This window comes from Manacus candei, unplaced genomic scaffold, assembly GCF_025592945.1.
Source record: "Manacus candei isolate 608988 ecotype Guabito, Panama unplaced genomic scaffold, ASM2559294v1 h1tg000050l, whole genome shotgun sequence".
NCBI lineage: Eukaryota > Metazoa > Chordata > Aves > Passeriformes > Pipridae > Manacus > Manacus candei.
The window spans coordinates 22,434,910-22,462,454 of record NW_026138098.1 but is presented as its reverse complement, the minus strand read 5'-3'; the positions used below and the strand labels follow the sequence as shown (position 1 = coordinate 22,462,454).

The following is a 27,545-nucleotide window of genomic DNA, read 5'->3' as shown; positions in this document are numbered from 1 at the left end:
CAGACCAAGTGCCCTCAGCTGCTCCTCATACAGCTTCCCCTCCAGGCCCTTCACCATCTTCATTGCCCTCCTTTGGACACTCTCTAATGGCTTAATATCTTTCTTACACTGTGGTGTCCAAAACTGCTCACAGGACTTGAGGTGAGGCCGCATATCAGTAACAACTGCAGTTGGACATGGTGCCACAACATTTTTTACAGCAACCCTGCATCTTCTGGCCCAAGTATCTGCAGCTGGCTGCAGCTATCATCAAGTTACTCAACTAACTTGAAAAAATAAGTGAAAAAACCTCAACACTGCTAAATGGCTGACAGTGCTTGCAGAAAGGAAGCTGCTCTCAGTAACAAACATTACCATTACAAAGTTTAAAGAAGACAGTATTTTCTTCATTCACTTTTCTTTCATTCTCTGCAGCCTTCTGCTTTTCCCTTCCATCCTCACTCAAACTTGCACGTCATTTTTCTGTTTTTAAAATCCAAGTCTGTCAGTCTTCACAAGACAATAAGGTTGGTAAACCCCTGTATAAATGAGGGTGGTGCAAATAGAACATTTTGTACACATATATTTGTGTATGAATACGTTTAAAAGCAGAGTACCTCAAGGCATATAAAAATCACTTCTGAGAAGGAAAGAAAACTCTCTTCCCTGGCAGCTGTTTAAAACTTATTTGCATCAATTCCTGATTGCTACTGCTAAGTGGCATTAGGATGTAAAATCACATTCTACAGTTTTCTTCTCTTGAGATTTACAGTTAAATGATAAGAAAAATACTTCCTGGTTAAATTGGACAGATAATGCAATACAGCTGTTATCAAACCAATAAATATGTTATAATACACAAGCCTCTGGCCCTAAGAGACTTCCTTCTTCAGGTGCTGGCAGTCTATAAATTAGCTAATTTGTAGCACAGAAAAAGCTTCATAATTAGTACCTAGTTTATCATTAAAACCTTGCCTTCACTGTATGATGTCACAGACTACTGAGTCTGGCTCTCATTTACACACTCAATTATTTTCTGGCATCCCAGTACAGTTGATCCCATTATTTCCTATATAATTGACCAACTTCAACAGCTGCAATTCTTCTCTTGTAAATACAGAACATATTGCACATGACAGGATCATAGTTATCACTCCTAAAAAAATTCCACACAATGTACAGTTTAAGTTTGACAAGGCTTAAGATGCTTTGCCCTGCAGACAGTAAAAGTTTGATTTAAAAAGCACTGTACAGTAATTAGATTTAGACCACAGAATTACTTAAAGTACCACACTCATTGACTGGTAGAGCTTTTATTGCAATAGATTAGACTCATTACTTAGAGACTGAAAGGCAGTTGAAGATTCATTTACCTCTAGTACTAGAAATGACTACATTTACTTTTGATTACAGCTGTGAATGAGACATGCAGATAGAAGTTCTGGAAGTCCAGCCATGCCAGATACCATCCTGGACCAATGGAGAGCAGGAAGTGTCCTGGCTGACTCAAATCTCTGTGACCAACATGCTAGATCCTCCTAAATACTTCTGGGAAAACCTGAAATGCGTGTTCTTAGAATTTCTTCTACCCAAACAGCTTGAAATGGCAGTCCCCTGCAGTGTAGGCATGGAAGACAACAGACGACTCAGTAAGTACCTAATTTCAAATAGTCATGAGAAATGCTGAGATGTTTTCATCTGTTTCTGAAAAATCTATATCCAAGAACATTAAGATCTGGGAAAACACCTGTATCTTGTTTAGCATAAAATGCCTGAAAGTCTTAAAGTCAAGAAGCCCTTTCTTATTGGCCCTCAACACATATCAAGAATAGTCTCAATGACCACTAATAAATCTGATGATTCATTAATCAAAAGAGAATACAGAAGAGACAGGACTCAACAGCCTGCAACTGTACTGTGCAGTGGCATTTATCCCTACAAAGTAAAAAAGCAAAGAGAAAAACATGCTTTTGGAAATCCAACAGTTTGTATACTGCTGTGCATACACACTGAAGACAACTTTCATAGGAAGGTAGTATTTTTTACCCCTTCACTTCTACCCTTTATTCTATAGCATAAAAGTAAATTACACTCCTTTTACATTTTGGGGTTTCTTTTCCCATACTCGGCTTGGAATTTAATGAACATCACCCGTTCACTGCATAATACAGCTTTTTGCTGTGGACTTAAGGTTGTGTTAACACCATTTTCACATCAGGTATATTCACGAAGGCTTGGAATTTCAGACAATTTCAAATATTCTTCTTTGTATTACTAGGAACAACAACAAAAACAAAAAAACCAACCCCAAAACACAACAAAAAGCAACAAAGCTGCTTCTGGTTAGGAGACAAAAGATTCTGCCTTTTGCCAAAAGTTGTTGCCCTTTTAACATGTGTCACTTGTCAATCCCAACAGCCAGGATAGAAAAACCTGCTAGCACTGAGGACATTTTCCTCCAGAGAGAATGTATTTTATCAAGGATAACACACTAGCCAAACATCTCCAGAAGCTGTCACACATAGATGCCCACCAGTACTGATGGCAGTTGAAAAGCTGTCTCAAGCATCTGCTGGTGTGATTGCACTGTCTGAAGCATCATTCAAATGAAGCTATATGAGCCATGGGCTAAGGGAAAAGAGGGAAGGAGAGAAGATGCCACCTCAAAACTTGTGCTCCGCATTTAAGTCTTGATCTGGCATTCCTGTTTTACACCATTAAAGATAATGCAGGTTTTCAACCCACAGAAGAATGCAAATACTTATGGTCACTATGGATCTTGCACATGAAAATCTGTACTGACCAAATTCAGGAAGACTTCAAAAATCAAGGCAGATACCTCATCCAAATTCTAGAGGATGGCCACAAGATGCAATAGCACAGCAGTATAAATGAGCTCATCATCCTTTCCTTCCAGCCCAATATTTTATCACTTAACATAAATCATTCCAGTGTATCAGTTATGACACATTTGTGTTAATCTGCTACAAACACAAAAGCAAACCCGCAGCAAAGCCTTACAGCAAAAGAAGTACTTTAATTACATGGCACTACAATTTCAGTATGCTCTGACTTAGGAGGAACAAACTGACCTTTGTGGTGCAATGTTAGTAACAAAATGGGGAGTTCAGAGCACTCCATTAAAAATATTTGAATACTTGTGTTCAAGACAAAAATTCAAACAAAACAACCTTAAGAAAAATGTATTCTTTAGACACGGATCAGACAGCTAGTGAGGCTAGTCTTCAGAGTCCTGTAATCAGTGACCACAAAATGAATTCTAAGCTAAGTGTATATGATCTTAACTAATGTATATTGGTAACTAAAGTTGAGGATAGCATGGTCCTGTATTAGGAAAGGTTACTTTTTGACTTGTTATATCCTGAAGGAGAGTTAGGATCTTCTTACATCAGGCACATTAAACAGAAAAAAACTACAGTACTAAAGAAATGCTTATGCAGCATGAATCAGGCTACTCAATTCCAAGAAACGTGCTATTAACATAACTCCATCTTTTTTTATTTGTTTGCAGAAGAGCTCTTTCCTGTAATCTAGGTAAGAACCTTTCCACCCTCAAATAGAGCATCCCCATGATATCTCTCAAGACAGAATCTTCTCCTGAGTCAGAATAATTAAGCATTAAATTAAGCTCTAAAAAACTGTCTTCACTGAATCCACTCGGTCTTCTGATTCTACTCTAATGGATTATCTATTTAACTTGGGCAGAATTTAATCCAGTGTTACAACCTACGATCAAAGAAAGATCATTTTAATCCAGCTACAAAAGCTTGAGCTCTTGAGCTGACACATTAGCTAGACCTATTCTAAAGCCTCACCTGTGCTACTACCACTGCAGATCCTGCAGCACAAAATACCACTGGACAGCACTCATCAGTCCCTTCCCAAAACTTTGGAAACTTAAAAAGCACATTATCCCTGTATTTTTTTTAGTCAATTCCACTTCACTCAAGACATACACACATGTAGTCAGAGCCTCAAACCAGCTATTTTTTTAACCTGTGTGAACTGATGATGGAGCGCATGTAGGTGGGTGGAAAAAGCTAATGCCAGTGAAACAGGTGAAAAAGAGAGCACTGTTTCCTCCTTCAGCAGCTGAGCAGTCTAACACTTCCTATGTATGCTTCCCAATTTCCCGAATTATTGTGGGCTAAATATTAAAATATTGAACTCTGCAAAAGAACCTAATAAAGATTATGACATGACAGGAAACAGCATGAGCTGTACTGTGTTCTATACCACAATGGTAAACTCAAATCAGAGTTGGCTTTTTCCTTCCCCTAATCATGAGCAGTCAAACCACAAAAGCTATATTAAGATCTTATCAGCAAAGGTTCCCTCATGGGAAAAGTCAGCAACAGCTGTACAAAGAAATAAATACTGTTCGGCTTCAAGTTCCTTAAGCAGTCACAAATTGAGAAGAAAGAAATCTGTCCATCTTGACACAATAGTTGGGCCTCTTCTATCACTTGTGGTATTTGTATTAATGACATCCTAATTAACACTGGAGAAGCATTCGAAGCAACTGCAAAAGTAACCAAAAAAAAAAAAAATCACAGTATATTGTTTCCACTGATACTGATATCACCTCAGAAGTATAAAGTCTCAATACAAACTGGTAATTTTGTATTACCAGCTACAGAGAATGTAGCTAAATTATATGTCATATGAACTGGTTGTATATAGATTATATGCTCCTGACTCTCACTTTGATAGAATACTTGTCAGTACCCTTCATGGAAGCTGCTAATAAAGTATTTACTATAGCTTTTCACTCAAGCTATACACTAATGAGACTAAACAACCAACACCATTCTCAAAAAATACCTTCAACTCACTTCTGCCATGTCAGCATAAAATATATTTAAAAAAAAAACCAAACCTCTGTGTTTTGCTATTATTTTCATTAAGTGGGTTATTTTTTCTAGATTACGCTACTCTTGAACAAGCCTGAAAAAAGTACATGGACACCCACATCTAAAAAAACAAAAAACCAAGCAGTGAGCATAAATACTAATCCTCTGTTCCTTGGTAATAGCCACAAAGAGAGTAAGTGCTTATGGCAAGTATAATCTGTATCAAATAGACCTGTGATGGAATTTAAAAGATCTACTAGTAACGATATTTTTGTAGACTAATTTTTTACTGGTTTGTGAATACAAATAAATTAAAACTGCAAATAAAATGTAAATATTACTGTCTTGTAGAACTATTTTAAAAACTTAGGAAAACTGGTATTTTCACTTCTATACAGAAGTCAACATATCAACCTACTACAGGAGAAGAAATGCACCTTCACAAAGCTCTTTACAAGCAATAGCTGCTGTCTTAGTTTGAAATGCAGTTCTAAATCATGCTTCCCTACTGCTGTTTTGCTTGTATCAAAACACTTGTCACTGTACCTTTGCTAATCAGCCCCAAATAAGAATTTCATTAGTCTCTTACTGGCTTTATAGTCTAACAGCTCATTTTGAATGAGGAGTGATATAATAAGGCAATATACAATATTCCCTGTAGTACCTCCTCCTAGTGAAACCCCTTCTAAGGAAACTGTTTACATTCAGTATTATGAAGTCAGGGTTTTTTTTCTCCAGCTGTGGCATTTTGCAATATTTTATTTTATTAAAAAGCTACCCAAAAGCAAGCACTCTATCACAGGACTTAAAAACAGGACTGGTAGATCATGCAACTGAAACTCTCCAAGTTGTAACAAGTATGCACAGTGCTTATCTGTGCCATTTTGGGCCAGACTGTAACAGCACCAGGAAACAGTAGTGCTGGAACTAAGGCTGTGTCATAAGCTGTCATTTCAACTGTGACACTGGAAGCTGTACACACAGCCTGCCTTACCTTCATCCTTATCTCCAGTGAGACCACAGGCCCTCAACTGACAGACAACACTGCAGGAGCCATTACTTTGGTCTGATTTGCCTGAAGAAAGCATTAATATCACTTTACCTTAGTCACCCAGTATAACCTAGGAAAGGTTGCTAAGAGATGAAAGACTTAATTTTCATATATACTATTCTGCAATAGTTAGTTTTAACATGGGGAAATCTCACAGGTGCTAAGATGACCATTTTTTAAAGATATTTATCTACGGCGATATCTCAGATTTTTATACAATTAACTTTCAAAGCATGAACCAGGTCACAAAAGAAAGCTGTTAGATACTCAACAGAAATAGAGAGGAATTATTGGAAATACACTGGAGTTAGAAGTCATCATGTCAGTAAACCAGAAGGCAAGGGGGAAAAAAAAATGCATTAACAATTCCATTACATACAAGAACAGAGTGATTTCTTCAGTCTGAGCAGCTATTTCAAACATTTATGATGGAATGTATTCTGCTAAGTGTTTTAACACTATTCAGAAATGGAAATCAATTTGATTATTAGGGAAAAAATATACTGGGGATAAAGAAACAAATTAAGCAAATTAAGTAATTTCCTTTTTTTTTTTCATTATTTCAAAGGTCTATCATTTCACTGTGTTTTCTCTGCTGCAGAAATACCACTTCAGCTCCTGGGCTTCCTGCAAAGATTTCTTGAGAATATCATATCCCATCGTGTAAAACTGTAGCTTTCTGTAACAAATAAAATTCATTCAACATAGATTCATTTCTAAATTCTACAGTCCAAATATTGATTTTTAGTCAGCTTTTTCACTACAGTCAAAATAGACTTTCTAGTTTTTGAACAATATAGTTTCAATAGAAACAGCATGGAAGATGGGCAACTGTTTACTGGCAGAAGCCTAATTAGTATGTGATGTTGGTTGAGAGGAAGCATAAGAATCCATTAAAACACTATATATTTGGAAAAAAAAATTAATCCCCCACAGTTGCAAGAATGAAGTCAAAGTTTCACTGAACTAGGGCAGGGAAGATGAACCTAAACTGGATCTCAAACATTTTTCTATAACATACATTAGACTGTGACCCTTACACATAGACCTTTATTTCTTTTCTTTTTTACTCTTACCTTGGAAAAAAGAGGTACTGTAATACCAAACACAGTTACTTCTAATCTGTTTTTAAATCTCCTTGAAGGACCATAATGCCTTGAGAAAGCAATCCTCTATAAGATATGTTAAGTCTACAATCCATTATGATGTTACCAAAGAGTGTATATTACTCCCTTCTATACACATGGTATACAAGCATACACCTTTATACATAGCTGCTATAACAACACCTTATTCCCTTTATATTTTATCCATTGTATTTCTGAAGCAACTGAATTATTCTCAGAACAACTCACCTTTCAGGTGCTTACAAAACAAAATTTTCTTGGACAAAACTACACTCATTTGAAGACCTTAACTGTTTTTTGAAAGTCTATAAACACTAACTGTCCTGCAGTATTTTCACTTTCTGCAATTCAAGTATTTCAAGCACCGTCTGGGGAATTCTCTAATTCCTTCCCCAATTCCTTTCAAAAATCATTCTAGAAACTAAATACTTCAAATCTTGAAAACAGTCTTTAATAAAATACTGCCTAATAATTTGTTTTCTAAAGGATGGAGAAACAAGTTTAAACAGAAGCTTTAACATGACAGTGAACTATGACCTTTAAATATACTCCCATAGATTAGGTGCACATTCATAAATGTAATCAAAAATAAATGTGTTTATGAACTTGATAATCATTCAGATTAATTAAAATGCATTTCAGGCAAGCCTTATCAGGCAGAAACAAGAGTTATTCCCCTTGGCACCACTTATAGAAAGGCAGAGCTTTCAAAATTTGAAAGTATTCAAAATTTGAAAGTATCAATGAACATGTGGTGACAATGAAGTTGAAAAACACAGTTTTGTTAAAATGTTGAAGATACTGTCTTACCAGATTGTTCTGATTATTAACACAGCAAAGGTAGTATTAAATAAAAAAATTCTTACAGTGGTCCAATGCTCAGTACCTGGAACAGGACTAAACACCCTTTAGCACAGTCCTTGTATTCACCAAATCCAGAATTCAACAGTAGAGCAGCTGCTCAGTGCCTGGTCTGCAGAATTCACTGAGTGACAAAGGGTTACCTTAATTCAATGAGATAATCAGCACACATTTACCCACTACCGAGGGTTTTCCAACCATCTGCAAGGCGGCAGGGCTAAACTGCCTATAAAACAACTGGTAGCATGCTGACATGTCCTTACATCACTCATGTCAATGAAAATCTATCTCTTAGCAACAGCTAAAAGAAGCTGAACTTCCAGAAATATTTTAGATGCATCACGAGCCAACAATTTCTTCATAAGTGATTTTGATTGCTACTGATCTCCAAACAGATGTCTTCTCTAATTGGTAAAATCTATTAAATATATACTTTGAATGAAAAAAAAAAAAAAAGTTAAGTTGTCATCGCTTAAGAAAGCAACAACAATGGGAGTCATTATGGCTATGCACATAAAAGACAAAAGCTAACTTTATTTAAAGCTGCTGGCCTCACAGTGATATCAGTAACCGGGAAGTAAAAATGCATGTGTAGTGAGGAGAGGAAACAATTTCCTATTAAGGCCACTGTCAGAAACTGAAAGCTAAGACACAAGTCTTCTAAACACTAAGGTAAGTATTTTTGATGGGAAAAGCAAAATAAGGGATTCAAAGTTAAAACTACTTAGCTACTAAAACTATTCATATTATGATTCCCTCCCCTGCTACACAGAAGCAAATAGAAAATTTTAAGGCATTAATCTTTACAAGTAAATTCCATATAAAAGCTATAATAAAATTAGAAATTCTCTTGTTTTAGCAAAACATCAGGTAAATTAAAATTTTACCACCAGACAGAGATCAGGAAATGGAAAAAGCTTGTCCCCAGCTATATTAGACGTTCTTCTCTAGAACTCAAGTTGTTCAGAGGTCTCTTCAAAATACATCCAAAGACAATACTGAGAAAGAAACAATAGAAATCCCTCATATTCTGGCTAATGTTAGCAGATTATGGGCAGTTTTGTTTAAAATTACATACAGAAAATTATATGACATGTTCATACCACAAGGTCTGAACATCCAGCTTTTTTTGGCAGAATAGAGGTTCCAGCTGCCAGAATAGTTTTCTCAAATTAAGTCAATTCCAGCAGGTTTATTAACATAAGAACAGATAAGTCAGTTTTACTTCTAGTCTAACCCTGAAAATTATCATTACCTTTTCCATAACAGGCTGAAGGTGCTCAATAAACATGTTGGAAATGTTACTTAAGAAGGCAGAGATGTCAATGGTAAAGAGAGGTACCAAAAAAAAAATTCCAATACATGCCCCTTCATCACTAGTATCTTCTAGAAGACATAAAACAAAATCTGTCAATCCTGGGCTGAATAGAAGCCACGTTTATTTCCTTAAATTCACATGCAGAATTGAGGTATCATTTTGAATTCAGAGCACTACAGGAAGTTTGGAACACAGAGGAAGATTCCTCCAGTGGTTTATTATTCCAAATAAAAGACTCCTAGCATCCATCTCATGTTCGGATCAGAAAAGACTTCTGCAACCCTCTACTGAAAAGCCAAAACCAGGCCTGCAAGACGAGCAGCTTCTCACTGGTTTTTAAATACAGTGCACAAATTCACAAAGTGAAAACAACTGCCCATCGTCACATGAACTCCAAGTAGCAAAGCCCAGAAATTATTGGACGTAAGTACCAACAATTTCCTTCCTCCAGCAACAGCAGACAAGCATGTCAAGTGATCCAGCAAGAGAAATTCTATGAATTAGTCATTGAACAAGTCACTGGTTTCTAAGAGAGGGTGAGCTCCAGTACTTTTTCAGGTAGTTAAACATACACACATTCAAGCACAGTAACTGACCATTTTATATGCACTTGGAACATGCTGCTAATGTGAGAACCTACCCTGTGAATGGTTTTCTCTAGTCATTTCTTGACTGGTTTATCTGTAGTTTTTAGACCTTCAGTAAACATGTATAAATCTGAAATGCTACTGTGCTAGATCAGCAGAATCCATGCCAAATACGTAATAATAACTAGACGTTGTTTTTACTATACAATTTTCCAATACTAAAGAGGATTAATATTTGTAAAATAGCATTAACAAGTTTTGAGTGACATTCAGTTTTCACACCTGGATAAAGACGAAAGGGAAGAGAGCTGGACAGTTCAAGGCAGAACAAAAATATTCAGATCAGAAAATACCATGTTTATATATAACCCCATTGTTTATTACAATAACCTCCATGTTTATATTTATAAACTGACTGATAACCAAATACTTATTTGCAGGAATCAATGCACTGTTCTCTTCCTCTGTCAGTAATATATTCTTGTTTAGATTGACTCCTACAGCAGGTATAGTAGTGTTCAGAGGTCAAAACAGAAAAATTAAGTAGGAAATCAAAGATGAGTATCTTTTAAATCTGGAACAGAAAGGAGGGATAGCAGCCTTCAAAAGCACAGAACTTAACTAGTTACTATTAAATTCAGTAATTAAAACAGAGATTACTGTGGTCTTAAGAATCTTTTCAGGCTCAAACACTGACTTTTTCATCACCCTTTAACTGTACTTTTGTATAACATCTTTGCTGACTACTGCTCATTATCCACTAATCCTAAGCATTTTAGAGAATTCCACAGTACTTGCAAGTTAGGCATTACTCACATTTTTACAGATCAATATAAAGGACAACAGTTCTCCAAGCAGCACCACATAAGGTATCCACACATCATAATGGTGGAACTTAAATAAACCCTAGCAGGCTTTAGACCCAGCCTTCTGAGTCTGATATATAAAGCTAAAAGTTCTTATTTTTTCTGATTTCAGGGAGTCTCAAAAAAGCAGTTCAGGATGTTCACTTTTCTTAAAGCAACACACACCAAATGCATCTATGAAACAAACTTTAACAACAACAAACCCCCCCCCCCCCACGACCTAAACAAACAACAACACCAAACAAAACAGAAACTCAAAAACCAAAACAAAAACCACAACAAAATCAAAAACTCACAGCAAAACAAACCACCAGAATAAACACACTGAATTCTCCAGCAATGTTTTTCCCAGGTGAAGTTTCCACCCTTCTTAAAACATCTTTAGCTTACACTTTGGCTGTTTGATGCAGCTGTCTGCAAATCACCATCATAGTCTTGCATTAAGAAACTATACTTTCTGTTTTATTAGCCAACAGTTTGAAGCAGCAAAAAACTTTTCAATCCCAAGTTAAAATAGAATACTCTGGGCTGGGAGAGAACTCTGGAGCATGTACCCAACATACCATTCAACAAGACCAGACTCAAGTGTTCCAGGGCCTTGCCTAGTCAAGCTATGACCACCTCTGAGAATGGAGATTCCACAGGCACTACCAAGTTCCTGTTCCATGTCTCTCCATCCTCATTTTAAAGGATTTTTTCCTTCATCTATCTGCAACTTCCCTTGATGCAACCTGTGGCATTTTTTTTTTGCCACCTGAGAAATAGTAGACTCCATCACTACGATCACTCAACATATAGTGCTGGAAGAGGTGCTTTAACACAACAGTCCCACACATCTATGACAATTTCCACTATACTCCCTTCCCTGCTGCCCAGGGAAGTGTTAGAATCACCATTTCTGGAAGCGTTCACAAAACGTGTGGATGTGGCATTAGGGAACATGGTTTAATGGTGAACATGGCAGCACTAGGTTAACAGCTGGACTCCATGATCTTAGAGGTCTTTTCCACCCTAAACAATTCCATGATTTTACATATTTGTTAGTTGAGAACTGCCTGTACTCAATGCCTGAAACACGGGTGCCACTGACATTTGTCTTTTATTGAGCCAAATGTAAACACTGCTAGTTAGTGTTGCCACGGATACACGGACATGACATAAAAATTATTTCTTAAAACTACAGTCAGTCATCTGCACCATTTTGGAAAAAACAGATGTGAAGTTGAAGCCAACTTCAAAATGCCACCAGTAATGAAATTAACTCCTGGAGAGCATGTGAAAAATGTGTGGCAAACTTATCACAGCTTAAGCTAAGGATTTTTCCTAGATGAAGGAACATCAGCTATGCCTCCCAGACACCTCTGCTGAGATCATATACAGCTTTTCTCCTGTGCCCAAGTCCTGTTGCAATTAAAACCAGAAGTCTGAAGCCTACACTACCTAGTACTGCATTAGTTGGCAACTGCTGGACTACCACCCCAACCACAACGGGAGATAAATGGGACTGTCCTGCTAAACTCAAAATACTTGAGAATGAAAAAATTGCTGCACACATGTAAATAGTATTGCAGAGACAAAACACAGGAGTAAACAATTTACAAGTCTACAGTTTCCCTCACCCCAAGAAACTTTTCCTTATGTAATATCTTATCTACAGCACAAACTGAAGTCCCAGTAATCCACACAAACCTAGAACTAAGTGCAGCAGCCCTGGAGTTGCCTACACAGATATCCCTGTTAAAGGTCACACCATTCTTTACAAGAAGGCTGTCCGTGCCTGCAAATTCAAAACTTTGACCTCTTCACAAAGAACAGAGAAGAAAAAAAAGCCACAGAAAAATCTGTGGGACACCAGTAATAATTTTCCTCGATGAGTAGATCGGGAAAAACAACCACAAACACACACAAGTGATTTTGCAACTGAAGGAAGTCACATTAGTTTAAAAGTTGATTTGTCTCTTATCAGGTAACCACAAAGGACAGCAGTGGATCTCTGAACTAAGTGATGCCTGATTTGATGTGCATCACGCTCAAAATTCTACAGCCACCATCTGAGCCCTAATACTGATGTTCCACTGCACAACAGCAACTCCTTCCATAAAGTCCTATGACTTGAAATTAGACTGGGAGGAAAAATGCAAAGAGTAAAACCTCTAACTGCAGTTTAGGGATCAAATGTCACTCCCAGTTAAGACAGAAGATTTCACAGACAATAGCATAGATGAATAAAAGTGCTGGATCTACACAGGATTTCTTTAACTCACTGTGGACAGTTTCAATACAGGATTTACTGCAGAACATCACACCAATTAATTTTTAATGGAAACTACCAAAAGAATCAAATTTTAGCAAGCCTTACAATTAAACAGTTTGCAGTATAAGGTTTGGAATCACTCCTTGCAGTAAACAAGAACCATGCACACCATGCAAAACTATGTTCAGAATATCCAGCTCTGGGGAAAAAAAGAATCAGTAGGGTCTTCTCTCATGGTTCTACAGGATACTGCAAACAGATGACCTGTTTGCAGAAACTAACTCACATCAGACATTGAAAACTAACCTCTGCCCTGCCTTATGAAAGAGTAGACCAATCTAACTCAGGAAACAGCAGTATTTAACTTACTTCACACCATACAATTCAAGAAAACTTTCACAAGCATGCTTCTTGGCTTGATCCAAATGGGCTGAATTGTACAACACATAAAAACCTCCAGAGCCAGATATATCCACCTATAGAGTGGCATGAGCTGTTTCTTCACAATATGGGATGACAAGACTTTTCCCTTTTAATTTTAAGTGCCCAAAAGATGGGGTAAGTCATTATTCAATTTCTGGTAAGCTCCAGTATCTCAGGTGTTAACAGGATCCATTTCCAAGTGTTCACCTGGTTTGTGCATGGAGTTGGTACCTTTAGCATTTCAGAAGCTACAGGGATAGCAAAAAAAAATCCCTGAGAGCAGCAGAGTCTAGCAATCATCCCAGAACTTCTAGGACAAGAGCTATACACAGAAAGGTGCAGGCCACCATTCCAAGAAATAAAAGTATCTTTTATTGAGATAATAAGAAGCACAAATATTAGACTTACTGTTTGTCAAGTAACGCTAACATTCGTCAGTTTTTTGGCATCATGAAGATGTTTTGAGGAGAGAAACTCAGGTTGTGTCTGAGTTTCTCTTGCAGAAACTTCCCCATCACTGTATTCTGGTGCTCAGACACCATGTAGAGCCAGCTCCCAAAGTTCAGCATTAAAAATACCCCCTTACGCCTAAGTCTGCAAGATACATTGAGCAGCAAATCCTTTCTGCCTCCCTTTTCTAGGAAAGTCTAGAGGACAGAGGCAACTAGAAGTCTCAACCAACAGTGTCTTGCTGCCTACCCACAGGAAGGCAGGAAGCTGAAAAACTGAGCAAGGAGGAGCCTGGATGCCAAAAAAGCAATTCGCTATAGATTGGCCCTTTGCCTGAAAGACAGAAGGAGGAACACCCAGTGTCTGCACTGGCACAAGCTACATACCAGAAAACTGAAATTCAACCCATGCCAAGTTACACTTTGAAAAGCTAAATGTACGTAGGCCAGTGAAAACAAAATTAGATAGGAGTTCAGGGTATAAAAAAATTAATAAAACAAGTTCGGGTTTGCATGAAAGTCAGCTTAGAAAGACAAACTGAAAGTGAAAGAGGGATTAATAAAAATTTTCATGCCAAGAATCAGATGGAAACCACAGTTGCTGAGCTGTTCAAGAGAGTGTTCAAGAGAACCAAGATCAAGCCATCTCCATTTGAACTGCTATTTTCTAAGTACTAATTATTCTGAACACAGAGACATAACTACTGAGGTACACTACACATTCCTAAAGCCCTCTGAAAATGTTACAATGGCCACTGCCTCTTCACCTTTTAAAGCTGGATTTATCCTTCTAGATTATGTTTAAACATAAGCAAATAAAGTGCTGCCTACAGCCTACAAACATCTGTGTCTTTGAGTTTACAGTCACATGGCATGTGTGCTCAGAAGATGGCTAATTCCTAAGATCTAGTAGGTTACATGGGGTTCCCAAACTGTAGAACCTTCCTAGTGGCTATCCAAGTGACAAGGAAAACAGGAAGCAATACAGCCCACACTCAGAAAACACAAGCAAAACTGCCTTTCTACAACTGATGCCATTACAGATAAATTAAACACCCTTTTTAAAATTAACCATGACTTTTAAATACCACTTTGCTGCATTTTCAGAAGTTTTTTTTAATCTTCAAATGCTTATTGAAAAGCTAAGTATCACTCAATTTTCCTCCCTGTTCACACCCTTCTCTACTATGTAACGAGTTTTTACACCGCATTTTCTGGTTAACATACTGATACAGCCCTTTTCAGAAAATGCTGGGTGAGAAAAGGTGTGAAGTGAGAGAGAAGACATCTATGCAAGATACTCTGAACATAAGGAAGAGCACATAAGAGCAGTTACAATGTTTAGCTATGCACCGCAATATAGTGAAGTGCACGAGATCAAATTGACACAACAAAATTAATTCTTATTCTGCTTTCTTGTCTGTGTGCTTTTCTGGGGTTTTTTGTTTCTTTGTTTGAGGGGGGTTTTGAGGGCAGGGGGGGATTTAGGAAATAAAAAATACCTCCATGTAACCACCAGAATACTTCGGATAACTGGAAAGCCCTTTTGAAATACAATTTATACTACTCGTTACATTTATGATGTACAGCCTAGACACTATACCTGCTGATAGCTACTGGCCTTCCAACAGAACCTGTCCTACCATAAGCCTTGTACTTGTATCTCTTCATACAGAGGTGGAAAAGCAACCTCCACACATACTAGGGAATGGAGAGGGATGGAGCAAAAAGATTTCAACAGCTGCACTGCTTGCTTCCTCTTGCTGTAACTCAGAGCTGACACACCTTTGCCCAAATCCAGGAGAGTCAGAATAACACTTGAAGGAAACATACCATTTTTACACAAATGCTTTCTTCCAGGCCTGTGGATAACAGGAGGAAACATGGTAAATCAAGCTATATTGCTGTAACTAACTGCAGCTACTTCTATATACAATGAAACAAGAGGACTATTCTAGCTGAAATGGATCACCCAGTTAATACAGAGACAAGAAAAGCAGCTCCATATCATCACCACTAAGAGAAAGATTTAGTATTTCCAGCTCCCTGTTCCAAGTACTCCACAGAATGCAGAACGTTCAACACTCCTGTCACGGAGTCAAGGCTCCAGCTCTGCAAAACTAACTTCAGTGGCACTGCACAGCAACAGTATTTATCTTCTCAGTGCACTACATACTCTGATGCTTTGGGTGGGTGGTGAAAACAAACAAAAATAAAAATCCCAAAACCAAAAAGCCCCAAAGCAACACAACCACCCTCCCCCACACAGGTCATATTATATCTCTTCTGATCACCTTTCCCTCAGGAAGAAAGGTTCAGAGTCTGCCTTTGGTACTATGAGTGTGAGTGATCAGATGGACAAAGAGAGACCTCTGATGCACTTCCAGTGTACCAAATCCTTTAACTGTCTCATCTCGATGACATGCTAATTATGCATTAAGAAAGAAAAACAATCAAAATTACTCAAGCTTCCACAGTCATCAAAACAGATTTCTTCTGCACATCCTTCCATTTGTCCTTCTCCTCAAGCAAAGTCAACAGAAGAGATACTAGAACTTCACCTCTAATACTTGAAAACAAAAAAAACCCCAAACATACAAAATTAGCCATACAAAAGAATCATATGTTACTTGCACTAGCTAGAGAAAGAGACAAAAACTTTAAAATACTTAACCTCTTCAAGAACTAGTCATTCCCAAGAGATGCCAGTTGGATACATTTATTGTATAAATTTCAATAAATAATCTTGACATGCCCCATATTGTCACTTAAATATTTCCAGTAAAAACAGCCTAACAGTGTCATTTTTCTTATTCCAGAATTAACATCAATTTCAAATGAAGATGGAGTCACATCCCAGTAACAGGGACAATCTATGTACAGTTACTTTCAAAACTGTCCCTTAAGAGTATTTAAAGCTACGCAGATTGACAAACAGCAAAAATCATGTATTTTCAACAAGTCTGTATATATTTACCCCGTAACCTGGGCCACATCTAGTACAACTAAACAGTGCACTACACTAATATGCAACTACTGATTCACCAACCTCACATCAAAACTATTTTTGTCATGCAAAAACACGTATGTTGAACAGTTTTTAAACACGCAAGTCACACTGCTAATTTTGAGGCACCCAAATGAAAGCTTATTTCTTGCCAAAGCACTTGCTAGAGAACAGATTTGTTTGGCTAACTTCTAGAAGACAGATTTATCCTTATACCAGTATTTTAATGTGGCAGTAATGGCTTTTTCAGCACTGTGACCCAACTAACATTCCTTGCAATGGGTGCCAGTCCCAGTAGGTAGCCTAACAAGGGAGATTTTTGTTTCCATGGAATTCATGTTGCTTTTGTTGCTCAGTACTCCAGCCTTCAAATTTCTCATGCCATTACAGTGTCAGAATTACAGCAGAAACTCTGAAAGTACTTATACAGCTTTACCACTACAAGTAATTAAATATTTATGGCTACAGCAGTAATTGCACAGTATGCAGCACTTCTGAATTTCCATTCTGATTATGGAGCGTGAAGCCCCATGAATCCCTCAAATACCCAAGAATTCCAATGGAGAGATGGATATCCATATATAAAAGCAATGATATTTAACATCTATTTAGGGAAGCTCACAAAAATCAAGCCACAACAACTGACCTTGGTAGTGTCACCTCTGACAGTTCCATAAACAACTGTTCTCACAGACCTCACTCAATAATTCTAACACAAGCACTTTATACTCAGCACCCTCCAGCATCTAACAATCAGCCAAAGGAAAAAGACAAGTGAAAGCCATCATGCAGTTTCTAGGAGACACTGATAGCACCTCTACAAGCTGTCTGGATTATTTCATGTCTAAAACAACTGCCATTAAACTTGACCACTCAGAAGGGGGGAAAAGGGGAGGTGGAGAAAAATAAACCACAAACTTCCAGGTATTTTAAGTAAGCCAACTGGACTACAACAGGTAACTTTTTTTCCCCTGAAGTACATTGAAAATTCCAAACACACTTCACCACACAAAATAGGAAATGATCAAAGAATGCCTGCAGACATGTCTTTGACATTATCCTTTCATAAACAAAATACTAATTGATAGCCCTTTCTCCCTCAGGGCTTAAACTCTGTAAACAATTAACTTTAAAACAAGACACAAGTAATAGCAAAAATAAACCCACGTAGGTAGTCCAACAAAACTGAAACAGGAGGAGAATCCTGCAGCTGAGCTTAAATCGTCACTCTAAAAACCTTCACTCCTCTTACTAGAATATTTTAATTAACTACAGTTCATATTAATTGTAATTCTAAAGCTAACAATTTTAAAGCTAATGATACAAATACCTTTAAAAATAATAATTCCAACAGCCTTAAACATCACAAGTCCTACCAGTCCCATTTCAGATTCACATTCACAAGAAAATCAGTATATCCAGGTAGAAAATGAAGGTAAAAGGCCACAGTCAAATTACACTGCAGATTTCAGCTACGCCAGTCTGCCAGGCAAGACAGAACAATCTCACACCTACAACAGAGCATACAGCTGTACTCTTCCCTGCTGCTCTGTTCATCTATCAAAAATCCACAGAGCAAACTATCCAATGCAGAACCACAAGACATAGGGAGTTAAGTCAACTTCATTTACCAGAACTGATTCTGCATGGATCTTGGACTTGCATCCTCACTTATATACATTTAAATGGATAAATAAAGCAAAAGGAGAAATACTATTTTTGCATTAGGTAAATAAACAAAGAATAACAAGAGTAATTTTTGCATTACTGCATTAGCTCGTTTTTCAGACTTACCTGGTCTTTTTCATGGGGTAGAAGGCTGACAGGTGGAAGAGAAGCTGGGAAGGTGCTGGAGTATTTTGGAGCTCCTTTGCTTTCCAAACTGCCATAATTCACTCTGTACTGAGGACCATCCTTCAGTAACCTCCCATTGTTCACAGCACGTTTGGCCCCCAGGCGCAACCTCTGCTGAAAGGCAGGATTGTTGAAAATACTTGCTAAGTCATTTTGACTTCTCAAATACTTCTCTATGTTTTTTAGGGAGGAGCCATTAGGCTCTTGAAGCCCTTCAATTGCTCTTCTCAAGAGTTTATTCCAATCCACATTACGAAGCTCATTACAAGCTCCTCTAGATCCCTTAACAGATTTAGGAATAGTGCCAGGTTTAACACATGAAAACCGTCCAGGATTATCTGGGTCCTTGTAGGATGCAAGACCTTTGTTAGTAACTTTAAGAATAGAACCATCTTGAACACTAAGTTCCAGCTGTTCCGAAACAGTCTTCTTATCTAATCCATGGGAAGCACAAACAGCATGACATATTCTCTCTTCAGAAGGCCTTTGCTTTTGCTTTTTAACTTTTTGTATAGCTTCTAGAATCCACTCCGTATAAAGAGGGTTGGCAAGTTTTACCATGGTTGACCAGTAATTGTTTCCAGCCAAGAGTTACCCATAGAGGTTCCTCCTTATCCTTTTAGCAGACCTTTCAGAGGCTGTTCACACCTCAAACACAAACGAAAGGATTGCAGACTCTGCTTGGAGGCATCGCAAAAATATCCACCCTGAGGAGTTGGAAAAGGCAGGGAAATACCTGCTGACTGAACCTTCCAGTTACTTTACTGTCATGGAAAGGTAGAAAGTATTCATCCGTGATGGTACAGGTACGTCCTTACAAGAAAGTTTGTTGCAACCTTTAAGAAAGAAAAAACAAGAGGCAGGGAGAGAATATAGTTAATGTTAAGTTTTAAAAAGAAACAGAATGCATTCAGACCTTGCATTCATACTGTAGATGCTGCATTATGCAGAAATCTTTGTGAGATTACATAAAAGTCTCCAATTCCCACTCCACAATGGACAAGTCACCATGAAATCCTTCTACTTCTCATAACATTCAGTGGACTTAGCTTTCCAAAACTCCATTACCCCAACACTTAACCTACTACTGAGTTGTTGGACAATTTCCATTCAGCCAGGGATCTGAAAATATTCTCTAAATCAAATTGCCCACAAATCATTTTTGCATGGATTATACAAGCACTAGAAAACCCAAACAAACAAAAAACACAAACCCTCAACCAATGAAAGATGAATTATTAACCACTGCCTTTTCTGACATTATGCTGTCTCTAAGTGTCGTGCCATGTCAATTATACAGCTCAAAAATCAAAACCAAAATATGAGAAACAAGTTACAAATATTACATCCTTCATTGATACTTAGGCACCCTAAAAACCCAAAAAGAATCACAAAGGCACTTCTCATTTTAAGACATGCAGTACAGAGGCATTTTTGATACAAACTCTTAGGAACAGAAATGAAAGCAAAGTAACAGGAGGCATTTTCACATAAATAAGCTGTCAGCATGAAGATATATAAAGAGGTCATACTGACAAAATACGTTTTGGTGACTCACAGTTCAACAATTTTATTTACTTATTAAGGAATACATCACTGCAGTAGAAAATTCAGTGGCTACAAAAACTTTAAGAAACCTGAAAGAAAACTTGATCAGGAATTTATTCATTCTGTAGGAAAATATAAGAAAAAACTCCAAAAAATTTAAAAAGTCACACAAATTAAACTAAGACACTAGTTGCCTAATGAGTAAACAAATGTATGTGAGGTATTATTTTTTTCTGTCATGAAATGTGAGAGAACTTGGAGACATTAACCAAATTGTATAATTACTTTGAATCAAAGGAAAACAAAAAACAGAAGGGGAAAATTTTCATTCTCAATAAATGGGTTATCTTGTAAAGTAGAAGATTCACAGCAAAATCTACAATGAGTTAATCTGCAACTACACTTATAAAGCTATGGCAAGCAGCCTATAAATAACAATATCACCTTTAAGTACACAAGTCTTGGACTTCATCTTTATTCATGTATTCAAGTCATCTCACATTTCAACCATGTTCAAAAACTTAAGTAAATTATAAACACGAAAAAACCCAAATTGATGCAGCAACCTAAATTATTTTCAAACTGTTAAAAAGATTTCTCTGCAACTGCGAAGACAATGAGTAAAAAAACCCCACTTTTGGTCCCATATCTTCTCCTCCCTCTACTGCCTCAAAAATGTCTTTAAATACAAACTCCGGATCGTGTTTCACACATTATTATACCTATAAAACAGGATTAGGAACAAAAGAGCAGTTGGTTACTGGTGAATATAAAATTCTTCTTTGTCCAAATAGTCAAAATATTAATCAATTCATTTTATGAATCTGATTGAAGCTTAAACATTTTCATATTTATAAATTCGAAAATTCAACTTACTGCCAGACTGAAAAGATACATTCCTGATGCAAATGCAGGGCCTGAATGTTTAACTGGCTCATATACTGAACCCTATTGATCTACATAGATTGGATCCTGTTTCTTGCTTCCAGACTGTACTCATGTAAGTTGTATTTGATAACAGTTCTGCGTATTTCAAGTATTTGTAATCAAACAATAACTTGTTCTGTAAACAGACATTTTAATTTACTCCAGCTACCAAAAGCCATTCTTTTCCTAACAGAATTGTTTATGTTCACTGTTGTCAGATAATTCCAAAATAACACTGTAGCTACAAAATGCAGACAAATACAGGGAAGAAAAGAGTTTCCATGGTATTATGAATCCTACAAATTCTCTCATATCTGACACTGAAAATACAGTAACACAACACAGCAGAACTCTATATAGCAAAGCTCACTCACATTTAGACTATCTGATACACTCTGCCTATAGATTTGGAAGTTCTCTGTAGCTACATATAAAACCTCAGATTCCTAGAAAGCTACCTGTACAGTTATTTACTTAGGTTGTTCTACTATGAGTCTTCATTAAGATAGTCACGACTTAATTAAATTCTGAACAGTGCATTTGCTGAGTCAGACGTACTTGCCTCATTTTTACATCTACTGCAGTACTGTTGTATTAAATTTCATACAAGCAACCACATCACTTCCATTAAATTCCAGAACATACAGTACAGGGTCTGTTCCAAGCACCTGGAAACCGAGGAACATTTCAGTATAAATGCTGTAACGTGTGGGTTACAGGAATTTTTATTGGCCAGTGACTGTGGCAAAAGGTTAGCATAAATCTGTATCTTCATATAAAGTCTGCTGCTTGGTACAGGAATTTCACAGCCATATACATTCAGAACTAAATTTTTACTTATTTACTTAAAACTCCCTATGTGTAATACAACCTCCTGCATGGTGGAGCCTACTAAATCAACACTAGTAGAGTATATCAGCAGGAACACAGAGTTTCCAACACACAGAACAGGATATTTCAGGAGAAAAAAAAATCAAGACATCTTAAATTCACACCTTGCAACAGAATCTAAGTTCATTCTGCCTCAGGAAACCATGCAAAGCACATCCAATCCAAGTTTTTAATTGTTTTGCCACCATCTAGAGCCTCTGTTACTTTGCCACTTGGAGTGCATATGTACCTAAAGTGCAGCACCCTGACCTCCACAACGGGTATGACAAGGTCCACCATATGTAAAATTCAGAATAACCTCTTACTAACATCTTTCCCAGCAAAATAATTCAGGTGAGTGATTCTGGAGCTATACATTAAAAAGGTCTTTCAAAAATCAAGTTTAGACAGATTAATCCAAGGTTGGCAATACACATGTTTACATGCCAAGTGACTGGATAAAAAGAAAACAAATCATTTTAGAAACAAATGTTCAAGATTCAACATAAGAGGACACACAGAAGTTCAAAATTACATTCAGGTTACTAAGTTTAGAATGTAATTTTACCAAAAGCACAAAAAAGTGGTCATATGTCATTTAATACAAAAAGTGTGATGATTACCCAAACAGATTTTGAGGAAATACTAATTTTAAAGAAGTGGTTATAAATTACTATCAGGCACTCATGTCTATTTATTAATCTTCCTCCCCTTGTAGCTGACTAACTTTTACTCAAAGCCTCAACAGCACCATCCAATCACAGATTAGATTTTCCATTCTGTTAAATGCACAGGACAACTTCCAAATTTCATGGCAACAGTCATTAAGTTCTTCCTACATAATTTGTCATATTTCAGCTTTTACTCTATGGTATCTTCCTTCGAAAATAAAAGCATTTGAGAAAGTCTGACTGTACTATATTACTGACCAAGTCTGACAGTAAATCTGCTACCGAAGAGCTGAAGAACATAAGCATTCAGAGGGTGAAATAAAACACATTACCTTTAAAATATGAAAAGGGATCTCTAGTCAAGGCTTGTCCCTTTACCTAGGTCATAAATTATCAGATAAATACAAAGACGTTGCAAAATTGCAGCTTGGGATTTAGAATGAATGCAAATATGTCCTTTATAAAGCACACACCTATTGCACAGCTGATTATAATTAAAGAATGCACTGACTGAACACTTCAATCTCAGGTGTCATCAGTAATCCCATAATCCTCTAATAAGGTGGTTTTTTGGCCTGAACTAGTACCTGGAATTACTTCCAAGTGATCCAGATTGCGAAAACAAGCTGTGTAGTCAGAAAAACAGCAACAAAAAAAGCTACTCTTCTCTCTCCCAGAAACAAAACAAAGTTACTACACAGGTATCATAACATACAATCTAAAGTAATTTTGTTGAAAAATGAATGAAAAAATCTGCTTTGACTGTCTTAAACATAAACAGAGTTAGACTTTTAAAAACTGAGCTTAACACAGGTATTTAAAAAAAAAAAAAAAAAAAAGAAGAAATAAAAGGCCGGGGAAGAGGATGCAGCAGGGGGAGATGACAGCAACTTGTGCAACCTGAGGGTGACCTGTGAAGCACAGTTTCATTCTGCTCCCTCCTACCTGCTCTGCACACACTCAGGAGAAGCAGCAGCAGGGCCAGCTCTCTGCTGCAGCATCAGGGTCAGGTAAGGATTGCAGCAGAGGAGAAGGAAGAAGAGAAGACTGCCATTGCATTCCATTTTTGCCATTCTCCTTTCCTCCAAGCCATTGCTTAGAATTCTGCAACTAATCAACTCTGTATTCCACCCCCATCTCAATTAATGATGCAAAACAGGCAAGATAGTTGTTTCACTATTGCAAAATACATGCACCTACAAAAAGACAGGAAGAAAGCAGATCCTGGCAAGGACTCCCAGCACACATGTCACCCTTAAAATTACTCAGATCATAAAGCCAACTATTGTTTTATTCTTTACACAACAGTTTCCAAAAATAATAAGGAAGGGCAATGACACTTGCACAGGCTTTAAAGAGACAGATGTGGACACATCACAGTAACTTCAAAACTACACCTAAGACTTGAGGGTGTGGAGAGAAGAATGGCACATGTGAACCGAACTGATGGAAGTGTTTGTGCTCTGAGATACCCCACAATCTGGTTTGTCATCTCACAACATGACAGCAGCAAGCGCCACCGGAGGGAACGGCATCAGCACATCATGACACCAAATTCAACCTTCCCACCCTCTCCCACTGAAGTTCTGAGCACTTTACAACACGGTATCGAGGAATGCAGGAAGGTCATATTCAGTGCCAGCAGTTCACCTGGAAAGAGGGTTTCACTGGAAACACTTCTTCTTGGGACAGTGATTTTAAGCAACGGGGTGGGTATCCATCTGCTCTTTGCAGAGCGGGTTATTTCCAAGTGCCAGAGTGCTAGAGGTGAGGTCCAGGCAAAGAACACACAGTGAGAACATCACTCCCCAAACGAGGCATCACAGCTGGACTATCCCCCTCCCCAACTTACACCCCAGTCAAGGAGACGTGCAAAGCCCGGAGCCCGGGGCCAAGGCATTGTTGCCTGTGACAGGGGCCGAGCCGGGGCTGGCTCCCGAGCGCTCCCAGCCCCGATCCGGGATTTGTCATCCCAAAGGCAGGGACCCCCATCCCGCAGGCTCTGTTCCCCGGGGCGCGGCGACCCCGCCGGCCAGGCAGGGCGGCCGCCAGAAGACGAGGACGAGCGGACACCCGCACCTACACCGCGGGGGCGGCGGCCGCGTGTCCCCCGCGGGAGGCAGGTGAGACCCCCCCGGTACCACTCACCTCCGCGGGGGGAGGAGCCTCCTCCGGGCGCCGCAGCGGCTCCCCCTGCTGCCGGCTCCTCGGCCGCTGCCGCCGCCGGGCCGCCCGCCCCGCTCTGCGCTGCCCGCCGCCGCCGCGCCCGCCCCGCCGCCGCCGCGCGCGGCTCGGCGCACCTACGCCGCCATTTTGTCTCGCCCTGTTGTACTTAACGTGAATCCGACATGACACTGATTACAGCCCAATGGAGGCTCATTAAAACCTTACCTACCCCGCGCCCCGCCCGCCGCCCGCCGCCATTGGCCCGCGCCGCGCACGCCGCCGCGCGCTCATTGGCCGCGGGGCGCTGTCCATCACCCGCCCACACCGGGCCCGTCCCGCCCAGCAACCAGTCGGCCTCTCCCATTGGCGAGCGGCGGGTGTCAATCAGGCGGCGCGCCCCTTCCCTCCAGGCCCAGCCCCGCCCACCCGCGGGCAGGGGCGGGGCCGGCGGCTCTCCGTGGCTCCCACTGGCCGCCGCCGCCGCCACACACCCGCGCGTCCCGCCCTCCCACCCGCCCCGCTGCCGGGCCTCGGGCGCTCGCCATTGGTCACCCGCCGCCAGCGGGGGCGGGACCTCCCGCAATCCCGCCCTCCCGTTGGCCACCTCTGCCGTCCGTCCGGGCTCCCCGGCCCCGCCGCCCTCCCCCCGCCGGCGCCCCACCCGCTCCCTGCCGAAGTTTGTTCGGGAGGGCGAGCGCTGCCGAGACACCGGCGGCGGCCTGAACCAGCGCGGCAGGGCGGGCGGGCGCGCGACACACACTAATGAGCGGCCTTAAATATTGAGCGTCACGCGCGTGCCTCAGAGCCTGCCCCTCGCCCGGGCGGGCGAGATGGAGCGGCGTGCTCCCAGCATAACCCTCCCAAGGTGCCTGGCACTGGCAGCCGCTTATCGCGCACACACACACCCCACACCGCCAAGGGAGGGGAGGAGGGGGTGGGAACGGGGACGACGACAATGACTCCCAGCTCTACAGCCACATGCAGGTCCCTGCAAGTTTCGCCATGCGAAGCACAGGGACTTCTCTGTCACCCCGTCTGCGAAGGAACAATTACCGCCTCAGAAAGACAGGGTGGGAACATGCAACACAAAAACCTCAGCCATCCCCTGCTTCCCTCCGCCACTCCATTCCCCCTCTCCCCACCCCATCCAACCCAGCCATCACCTCCTGCTGCTGCTGCTCCCCCTCCCCTGCAAAACGCAGAGCATTGCAATGCATTTACCCAGCACAAGTGTCTGCAAACACGTGCATCAGCCTCCAGTGCAAAAGGAAAAAAAGTACCCAGCCTAGTGACAAGCCCCCTGCGCTCGGAGAGGGGAGGGAAAGGGGGTTATTATGGCAAATTGCAGCCTGTCACCCAGTGCAAAACAAAACCCATCGCATGCTCCCTGTTATCCCCCACATAAACTCCTGGGAATCTGACCTCCGATGCAGGTTCCCCCCTTTGCTTGCAATGACCTCCTTTCTCTGCCCGTGTGTGTTTCTGCAGCAGCGGTTCCTGCGGAATGTGCTGCCCCTGAAACGCGATCGCGGCTCCTCTCTCTCTCTCGCTCGCTCGCTCTCTCCGCTCTGTCTCTCGCTCGCCCGCTCGCTCTCTCTCCTGGCTGCAACCAGAGCCAGGAACACAACAACAACACAGCCTCCCCCCACCCCCTTCCCCAAACACATACACACTGAAGAAACCCAGCCAGGAGAGCCAGACGAGCCGGGGAGGGGGTGGAGGGAATCCCCAGCCAGCGGATTGATTGCACCAGTTACCTTCCCTAAGCCCTTCCGCGAGAGGGGAAAAAAGAAGATGAATACAGAGAGAATACCTTGTCTCCCCTCCTCCTCCTCCGCGGGGCTCCTCTTCTCACTCCAAAATACTAAAAGGTGGACGGGCAGATCAGACACACGCGTTCAGCTCTCGGCGGGGGAAGGGAGCCACGCGAGCAATTATCATTAATTTAGAAATTAAAACAGAAACCCACCCCAGACCTCCAGCCTCCCCGGTGCGGGCGGACGCAGATTGCGGGGACTGGTGCTAAGACACAGGACCTGATAACAGCTAATTGAAAGGTTAATCTACATAGGCTGTGACAGAAGAGGTCCCTCCCCACTTTTTTATCTGCTGTTGGCAAGTGGGAAATTGAGCTCCCCCCTAGCCTTTTCCCTAAAAAAAAAAAAAAAAAGAAAAAAAAAGAAAAAGCGGGGGGGGGGTGTGAGAGAAAGGGGGATTCCAGGCGATAAAGTTTGGGGGGCGGCGCGTCCCCAGGGCGGGAAGGAGGCTGGAGGGGAGCGGCCACCGGCGCCTCCCGGGGGGCCCTTGGCCGCTCTCGGGGGGTCGCGCCGGGCTTCCCGTCCAACATGGGGCGATTTCAAACGTCCCGGTGGGAGCACCACCACAGGCAGGCTTTGGAGAGCCAGTGCTTCCCAAAGGGCTCGAGCACTCCCGGTCCGGGGGAAAGAGGGCTGTGCTTGAGGCGACCATAATTAGTCCGAGGGATGGAAGCACAGTGAGCAAAGTCCCATGGAGTTTGTACATGGAACAAGATGTTACGAGAAATGCGTTTTAAAGAACAAGGTGATAACACCTATGGACCTAAAACTCATTTAAACGTTTTCTCCACCCTGTCTTGAGCTGTGTTGCCAAAGGCCACTCACCATGTCAAAGTTTTAGTACTACATGTGATGGTTTTCTCAGTTACGTCCAGCAAACACCACTTTTACCCAAA

General features: G+C 40.4%; 1 protein-coding gene across 5 annotated transcripts in view; it reads right to left on the bottom strand.

The window, feature by feature from the left end:
- Positions 1-26,875, bottom strand: part of KAT6B (lysine acetyltransferase 6B) — a 107,797-nt gene extending 80,922 nt beyond the window's left edge. For 2 of the 5 annotated variants that reach the window (XM_051800742.1, XM_051800746.1), the window contains exons 1-2: positions 24,815-25,056; positions 18,591-19,486 (exon numbers count right to left, since the gene is read on the bottom strand). In XM_051800742.1, coding sequence (XP_051656702.1) covers positions 18,591-19,211 — 621 coding nt within the window. In that variant the 5' untranslated portion in view covers positions 19,212-19,486; positions 24,815-25,056. Of the gene's footprint in view, positions 1-18,590; positions 19,487-24,814; positions 25,057-26,254; positions 26,565-26,645 lie in introns of those variants that run through there. The other 3 variants (XM_051800744.1, XM_051800745.1, XM_051800743.1) reach the window with 3 other exon arrangements.
- Positions 26,876-27,545: the final 670 nt, after the last annotated feature.